The sequence below is a fragment of the Rhinoraja longicauda genome, unplaced genomic scaffold, assembly GCF_053455715.1.
Source record: "Rhinoraja longicauda isolate Sanriku21f unplaced genomic scaffold, sRhiLon1.1 Scf002634, whole genome shotgun sequence".
NCBI classification, from domain to species: domain Eukaryota; kingdom Metazoa; phylum Chordata; class Chondrichthyes; order Rajiformes; family Arhynchobatidae; genus Rhinoraja; species Rhinoraja longicauda.
The window spans coordinates 1-9,000 of record NW_027603847.1 but is presented as its reverse complement, the minus strand read 5'-3'; the positions used below and the strand labels follow the sequence as shown (position 1 = coordinate 9,000).

General features: G+C 42.1%; 1 protein-coding gene across 1 annotated transcript; it reads left to right on the top strand.

Annotated features, from left to right (window-relative positions):
• Positions 1 to 2,555: 2,555 nt before the first annotated feature.
• LOC144591877 (protein SLFN14-like) lies at positions 2,556 to 8,997 on the top strand (the record flags this gene model as incomplete). The annotated part of the gene is made up of 3 exons (XM_078395884.1): positions 2,556 to 2,686; positions 6,009 to 6,106; positions 7,980 to 8,997. A coding segment is annotated over exon 3 (1,017 nt), but the record flags the coding sequence as incomplete, so codon positions are not given.
• Between the last annotated feature and the right edge of the window lie 3 nt (positions 8,998 to 9,000).

The window sequence follows — 9,000 nt, the reverse complement described above, 5'->3', positions numbered from 1 at the left end:
AGCGACCCCGGCCTCACCTTCGGTGTGCAGCGCCCCGCAGCTGCAGGACACGCCGTCGAGGGGCCGGCCGGGGTTCAGCGGCCCGCGCCTCAGGCCGGAGCTGCACAGCAGCCACATGGAGCGGGCGAGGCCGCGGGCCCCGGGGTTACCGCCGGCCTGCCGCAGGAGCGAGAGCTGCTGCGGGGGCAGAGCAGCCCGGGAACCGAGTCGGGAGGCTGAGCACAAAACCCGGGTGAAAACCTTCAGCATGGCGGCTCGACCTCTGCGCACACGCGGACAGGGACCGGAAGCGGAACCGGTGGCCCTTCCCACCAATCGCGGGGCTTGGGGCATTGGACCAATCATTGCGCGACTGATGGACATTAGACCAATCAGAGCGTAGGGAAACATTGGTCCAATCAAGAGGTAGGGGGACATTGGACCAATCAGGGGATAGGGGACATTGGACCAATCAGGGGGTTAGGGTTAGGGTAAGGTGAGGGCAGGATTTGGTGCAAGACCCAGCATGGATCTCTGCACCACACCTGTAGTGAAAGGCCTCTGACCATAAACCAACCCTGAACCACCACCAACAGTTGGTCTGAAGAAGGGTCTCAACCCAAAACGTCACTCATTCCTTCTCTCCAAAGTCATGGAAGCAGAGATTAGGCATTTGCAAACAATAGAACTCTACAATATCCACAATATAATTGAAAAGACATTTAACTTTATACTTAGAGCCAAGAAAATTTGAATTGGTGAATTGATTAGTTAAAAACCCTTGACAGCCACTAAACTGACCAATGCTGCCTGACGTGGTACAGAAGCATGAATCCAATTCAAATAGGCACAGTGGTGGAGTAAATCACCGGGTCAGGTAGCATCTGTGGAGAATAAAGATGGGTGATGTTTCAGGTTGGGACCCTTCTTCAGACAAGGGGGGGGGGGGGGGGGAGAGCTTGTATAAATCAGGACCTGATCTTTTCATTGGTTAGCTGATATGCGAAACAGAGCAACCCTGTATATCTTGCACACAAAATGATGTAAATCTTTAATTAAGCAGGGGGAAAACATTTAAAAATAAAATAACAAAAAAATGTGAGTTGATAGATGAGATATTGTCTGCATTTTAATGGTATCATCATATATACTGTCCTTGTCGCTCTTGGAGGTGAGAGGCAGTGAGTGCAGGTCAGGCAGCATCTGAGTAAAGGAATAGGTAATGTCTCAGGTTGAGAACCACTTTCTTACATTCTGCGATAGTCAGAGAATGCTGGAAGCTCTCAGCAGGTTGTTGGGGCCACGTGGAAGGGAGGCGTTCGTGGCCAGCTGAGTGTAGGAGGGAATGACAGAGCAGTTTCAGGTTGCAGGGAATTGCTTCTGCCTGGGTCGACAATTCCTTCACGGTCAGGTGGGACTCCAAGCTGACACATCTCTTTGGAGTTATGCCTGGTGTTTTAATGGAGGCAATAATTCAATGTAAGGTACAAAAAAGTTGCAGATGCTGGTTTATATTTTTTAAAAGGCACAAAATTGCTGGAGTAACTCAAGTGGTTTGGAAATATAGAATATTATTTTATTTTTAGTTTAGAGGTGTAACATGGAAACAGCCCTATCAGCCCATCGTCCAATCTGACCCTCCATCATTTATTCACACTAATCCTGTGTTACCTAATTTCTAATTTACTCCTTACATATTGGAGGCAATTCTTTTAGAGGCCGGTTTTAATCTAGCTGCTTTTATTTATTTGTTTGATTTCCAAAGTTGGCGCCTTTTTCATGACAGAGATAGTGGGAGGATGGAGCTGGAAGTTAACTGAAAAGCCCCACCTATCTGCATTCACTGAACTTCATAACAGCAGATTTGTAAAGTAATCTGTTTTAATTAAGACCTGGTGTAGGGCCTCAACCTGAAACCCTGAGGAAGTGGTTCTCAACCTGAAACATTACCTATTCCTTTACTCAGATGCTGCCTGACCTGCTGATTTCCCAACCATTTTGTGAAATAAATACCTTGAGATCTATTTATCTCTATCTTGCCTCTCACACACAAACACACACTCACACACACAAACACACATTTATAATAAGTTAAATTTATGCAGAGTGTGTGTTTGAGCAATACAAGTGAAACTGTACAAAAGAGGCGGCTGGGGAGGAAGGATGGGAGGGCAATGGGCAAAATCAGTAAGACATAACAAAATCAGAGAAATTAAGCAGGGGGGAAACATTTTAAAATAAAATAACAAAAAAATGTGAGTTAATAGATGAGATATTTTCTCCATTTTAATGGCACCATCACATATACTGTTCCCCCACAACACTGATTACACTGCGAGATGCAAAACGAACGGCGGGTTTTGCCTACTAAAATAGCGGACGTTCCGCTCCTCTGCGTACTACACTTCAGTACATGCGATTTCGACGGAGTGGTCCATCTTGCTCCTCTACGACCTTTGGTCGGCATGCAAGACAAACCACACCCCCCCACACACACCCCCCCCCCCCCCCCCCTTCCCATCATTCTTACTGGGCTATATATGAGACAGATCTGCCGCTAAGCGTCGAGCCGAGAAGAAACGAAACTGTGGGAGTGGAAGAGGTTTTGCTTCAGGAGTTCAGTAGTTCAGTAGCTCAGTAATTCCCGCGTTTAATCGCAATCCAAAGCAAAGGCGATCTATTTCCCCCCTGGCTTTGATAATCGAAGGTTAGTGTTAATACAATTGCATTTTGATCCTAGAGAGACACAGAATGCTGGAGTAATTGTCTCAGCGGGACAGGCAGCATCTCTAGAGGGAAGAGATTCTCTCCAGAAATGCCACTTGTCCATCAGAGTTACTCCAACATTTTGTGTCCATCTTCGATGCAGTTCCAATGCGTTTTGATCCTATTTGGGGTTATGTCCACGCGTCGTTGATGGGTGACCCGGTTCAGGAGCAGCGAATCTCCGCGGGAAACCGCTTTTCAAACCAGCCGCCCCAGACCCGCCTGTTTCACTGGTTGTGTACACTGCCAGGGCCAGGAAGCGAGCGGGCAAGATCATCTCTGACCCCCTCTAACCCTGGCCACAAAAGTTGCAGATGCTGGTTTATATTTTTTTAAAGGCACAAATTGCTGGAGTAACTCAAGTGGTTTGAAAATATAGAATATTATTTTATTTTTAGTTTAGAGGTGTAACGTGGAAACAGGCCCTTCGGCCCACTGTCCCATCTGACCCTCCATCATTTATTCACACTAATCCTATGTTACTTAATTTCTCATTTACTCCTTACGTATTGGAGGCAATTCTTTTAGAGGCCGGTTTTAATCTAGCTGTTTTTATTTATTTGATTGATTTCCATGTTCAAAGTTGGTGCCTTTTTCATGGCAGAGATAGTGGGAGGATGGAGTTGGAAGTTAACTGAATGGCCCCACATATCTGCATTCACTGAACTTCATAACAGCAGATTCGTAAAGTAATCTGTTTTGATTAAGACCTGATGTAGGGCCTCAACCTGAAACCCTGAGGGAGTGGTTCTCAACGTGAAACATTACCGATTCCTTTACTCAGATGCTGCCTGACCTGCTGAGTTACTCCAGCATTTTTGTGCCTATTTTTGGTGTAAACCAGCATCTGCAGTTCCTTCCTACCCAATGTTTGCCTCCACAGATGCTGCTAGACCTGCTGAATTCCTCCTACCATTTGGAGATTCCAGCATCTGCAATCTCCTGTGTCTCCTCTGTTTTTATTTCTCTCGAGTCATTACATTGTTCAGAAGCCGACTGGTTTCATATATTGCTCTGTCTGCACCAATCAGTTGTAACTCTATCATAATTTAAACTGCTGTTCCTAGTAATATATAATTACAGTGAAAAGGATAAAGCATTGTATTGGATGCAAAGAACTGCAGATGTTTTTACAAAAAAAGACACAAAGTGCTGAAGTAACTTGGTGGGTTTGGCAGCATTTCTGGAGAACATGAACTCTTTGCATCGGGATTCTTCAGACTGAGTTACTCCAGCACTTTGATCTTTTATTATTTTTTAATAGTTGTGAGGACAATGCAGAGGCTGCAGTGGGAAACAGAGTTATGTGTGTGGACAAATGATGGAGCATAATGTGGTGCGTATATGGTAATGGTTGAGAACTTCAAGTTTCTGGGGCATTCATATTAGCAAAGATCTATCATGGACCAACTACATTAATGTGACACCCAAGAGGACACACCGACAGCTCTCCCCAAGACCATAAGAAATTACAGTTGTAAATGTAGCTCAGTTCAACTGGGCTATGCCTCCATCTACACCATATGCTGCCTTAGAAAGGAACTAACATAATCAAAGATTTGTCCCATCCTGGTCATTCTTTCTTATCCCTGCTCCTGTCCAGCAGAAGGTACAGAGGTTGATCTATATCCAGCTATAGCCCTAGATAGCTTTCTATTCCATCTACAGCACCTCTAATTGATACCTTTGATTTGTACCAGCATCTGCAGTTATTTTCCTACACCTCTAATTTTCATGTCACCTGCAAACTTATTAATCATAAACACCCATATTCACTTCATGTTGAAGATATATATCACAAACAAGGTTCCCAGCAGCGATCCTTTCAAGTGCATCCAATATTTTGCTGGTCCTCCACAACAGAGGAGGACTTTTCCTCTCATTTCTGGCACATTCCCTTGTCACGGTTGCACCTACCTATTGCCTCCTGCTTCTCTGTAATGAATTGCACTTTTCCGACCATGTGTACCTTCCCTCATCTAAAACTTTCCACCTCAACAACTAGCTATTCCATATCTTGATTTTCTCATATCAAACCGTGCTGTGCTCAGCTTTCTAATCAAGTACAATAAGATCTTTGGAATGTTATGATTAGGGAAACTTTTGAAATAAAGTTCAAAAGAAAATGAAAGCAGTGTGAAATTTCAATTTCAAATGCTGGTTTTTATAACCCAGCCGATTTTTGTTTGATTCTTTTCCCGATTTAAAGTTGGCGCCTTTTATTTTGGCTGATGTGGAAAGAAGGGAAATGACTGAATAGTGCCATCTGTCTTCATTTACTGAATATAATATCCCAGAACAGCAGATTCGCGAAAGATCCATTTTACTTTTCTCAACTCATTTATGTTGTTTGGAAGCCAATTGGCATGAAGTCAGAAGCAGATTTTTCATAAATCACCCTCTATGCACCAATCAATTGCAATACTGTCAATTTTTAAAGCCTAGTACAACGATAATTACGATGATAAAGCGAAAACATTATTTTGGATATTTGTGAGGAGGAAGGAAACAGGTTATGTGAGTGAACAAAGGTTTGGCAGATGAAGTATAATTGTGGGAAAGTCTGAGATGAGCCATTTTGATAGGAAGAATGATGAAATGCAAAATATTTTTAAAATAGAGAAAATGCTTAATGTTTTAAGGCATCCTTGGCTCAGAAATATTACAGAAACTTTTCTAAGACAACTAGCTCACTGTTTATTCAGCATTCTCCCCGCTGCGCTGCACGTAGGAATAGATACCGTGACCAATGTGTATGGAGCTGTTTCCTGTTGGGACATGGGGAAACAGGAATGTGGGAAACATTTAGTGTGAGCAGTCTCTGCAAGTTGACAAAGTGTTGGTATTGGTTTATATTTGTTTGCGTGAGTACAATCAAGCCATACACAAGTACAATAGATTTTGTAAAGAATAAATATCAGAGTGCAGTGGATGGTGTTACAGCATTACAGTTACTGAGAAGGCACAGATAAAGAAAAGTACAAGGTCCACAATGAAGTAGGTTGGAAGATCAAGACTATGCTCTAGTTTATGAAAGGACTGTTCAGTAGCCTGATAGCAGCAGGGAAGAAGCTGTTCCTGAATCTGTTGGGATGTGCTATCAAGCTTTTGCATCTTCAAAAGCTGCAAGAAGTATGAGTTATGTCATCGCTCAAGAGCTTTGGGTTCTTTTAATAAGAAGAAAGTTTATCGAGTGAGATCCAGCATGGAAGCTGGTGCTCAGGTCGCTCACATGAATATTTTCTTAATGTCTTTTATTACAGGACTGAATCGGGTTGGAGCAATCAAGAGGAGTGGATTTGGAAAAAGCCACATCTAACGGGGACTAAGTTTTGCATCAGGAGGACATTATTTCTCATAAGTATTTGCACCAATTGGAATTTAAATCCACAACAATCTCTATAATTGAGAGTTAATGATTAGTGTTAATACAATGACAGTTACTCTCAAGATAGACACAGAATGCTGGAGTAACTCTGGGCAAGGCAGCATCTCTGGAGAAAAAGAATAGGAAGCATTACCTATTCTGTTTCTCCAGAGATGCTGCTTGATCCGCTGAGTTACTCCAGCATTTTGTGTCTATCTTTGGTGTAAACCAGCATTGCAGTTCCTTCCAAGACGGTGTCAATTTGTTTTGTTCAAATATAGACTATAGTATGTTCCTGTCCATTGCAACTTGTTTAATCGGGATCCTATTCCCACACCCTCTTTCATTTAATTGGGGCTTCGCTCCCACGCATTCCCCCCCCCCCCCCAAACTATCTTTGATTGTGCTTTACTGGCTTTACGTTGCACTAAACTATATTCCCTTATGTATCTGTGCACTGTGTATGGCTCGATTTTAATCTAGTTAGCACGCAACAAAGACTTTTCACTGTACCTCCGTACACATGGAAATAAGCTAAACTGAAACTGATACCTCCATTCTCATCCTTTTAAAATCCAAATACCATGTTCCTTTAAACTCAACTGTTTCATTATTTGTTATATCACTGAACAATATCCAAAAAGGGTGAATTAAATGTGTGCTTGTATATTAGAAATAATATCCGATAGTTTGTGAATTCTGACACCACCAGAGTATCGTGGGTGCTGGATTATCGGAACTTTACTGTATCATGTTTGCCAACCAGTACTTGAAACTAGTTGGCACCTCTTTAATCACAATGCAAAATGCTTGCTAATTTGTGCCAAGACTAGTCAAAATATTATACTGGACAAGAATCACCAATGACTAATAATGAGAGAAAGCACACACCATTTAATGCATTGGTTTTGAGATCACGTACCTCCATCAATTGCATGTTGTTTTTGCTGTTCATTGACATTACCAGCATTATGTTCCAATATCCAATAGTCCTCTATGTCAAAGATAGACACAATGCTGGGGTAACTCAGTGGGTCAGGCAGCATCTCTGGAGAAATAGGATAGGTGATGTTTCAGGTCAGGACCCATCTTCAAGACCCAGTGGAAGAGAAAAACTTCTTCAAAGAAATTTCACAGTGGAACGGATAAAATGTAATAAAAAGGAACTGCAGAAGCTGGCAGCATCTATAAGTTGGCTTCACTAGTTTGCTACCACATTTACAGATGCAGCAGGTGCTTCTTTAGTCCTGCCCTTTGCACTGAGGATACGCTCCGTGTTGTAGTCTTGTGTGACACTACAAACACGTGAGACGACTTAGATGCAGAACAGATCCACCAGCTGACAATTGGTGGTTCACGAGGCACAGCAGAAGCAGAAATGTAAACTACCACTATCTATAACCTCATGCCTTGGCATATTGCTCACTCAACCAGTGCCATCAAACAAGGAGATTAACCGTGATTCATCCAGGCATGCAGAGTGTGCTAAACAACAAGACACAATTTACAGTCAGAAACTAAGTGATCTCACAATCTACAGGCCTAATTCAAAATCTGTGATGATATCAGATCTAGTAAATGGTGGTGGAAAATTAAACAATTACTGGAGAACACCCCCAGCCTTGTGGTTGGAGTGGCCCAGTGAAGCAGTGGTGTGCAGTGAAGAAAAAACTGAGCATTCATGACCCTGTTCACCCACAAGTGCTAAATAAATACTCTGTCCTGAGATTCCCACTGCAAAGCATTAATTTCTCACACATTGAATGACATGGACACATATGCAGTGAGACCTTTAACCACAATAGGAAGTTGGATATTGCTGTTGAGTTTCCATCTGATACATTTCCTATGTTATGTTTTATTCCAGGATGGCTCTTGAGAGCATACGATTGATGGAGACCCCGTATCCGGACCAGGTGCTGGATGCAGGCACTGTAGACTTTGGGGAAATGCATAGGAAAAACATGAAAAACCATTCCTTGAAAAAGGCGCAGTGCAGAAACTTAGTTATAGCAGCATGTGCCCTTTTAAATTCTGGTGGTGGAATCATTCATGTGAAAGTGAGGAATGAGGATTACAACCAGCGCACTGATGCAATTGGATTGGATATAGAACAGGCAATTTGCAGTTTGGTAATGGACTCGTCATTAATAGAATTCATGCAGCAAGGTACCACCATGAGGATTTTTGTGCAGTCATGGATCAATAGCATGAATGAAAAGAGTAAATTGCCACGGTTGTGTTCTATAGCAAGCAATGTTTACTGTAGGAGAGGTACTCAGTGTATTCAATTGAAAACCTTTGAAGTGGAGGAATTATGCCAAAGAAAATCCACTTCATCCCAAAGTAGTGATGAAGAAGATTCAGATTCTAGTAATGGCCCAGCAGCAAAAAAGCCTTTTTTAAACCCTAAATGTCAGAATATTGAGTTACCTTTTGATATGTTAGATCAAAAAGAATTTCAACATGGTGATATTTTGAATTTTGGTGAATCTGAACACGTTGAATTTAAAGATTTTTCAGGGAAAAAGATCTCAGACAGGATAAATGAAGCAATTCCAACATTAATGTCTTCCTTTGCAAATGCAAATGGTGGGTTTATATTCATAGGTGTCACTGATTCGAGGGTAGTTGTTGGATGTAAGCTTGAAGAACCTAATAGTTTTATATCCAACATTGTCAAAAGAAAACTCAAGATTGAATGTAATTATTCCTGTCCAAGGACCATTGTTGGTCCAAGGACCAGACTTAAAGTTGCCAGTGTTATGAAGGGATCAAAACTTGTTGGCTCTTTGATAATGTTATACATTGAGCAGTCATGCTGTGTAGTGTTTGCTGACAATCCTGACAGCTGGACAGTAGAAGATGACCACGTTAAGAGAATGGAA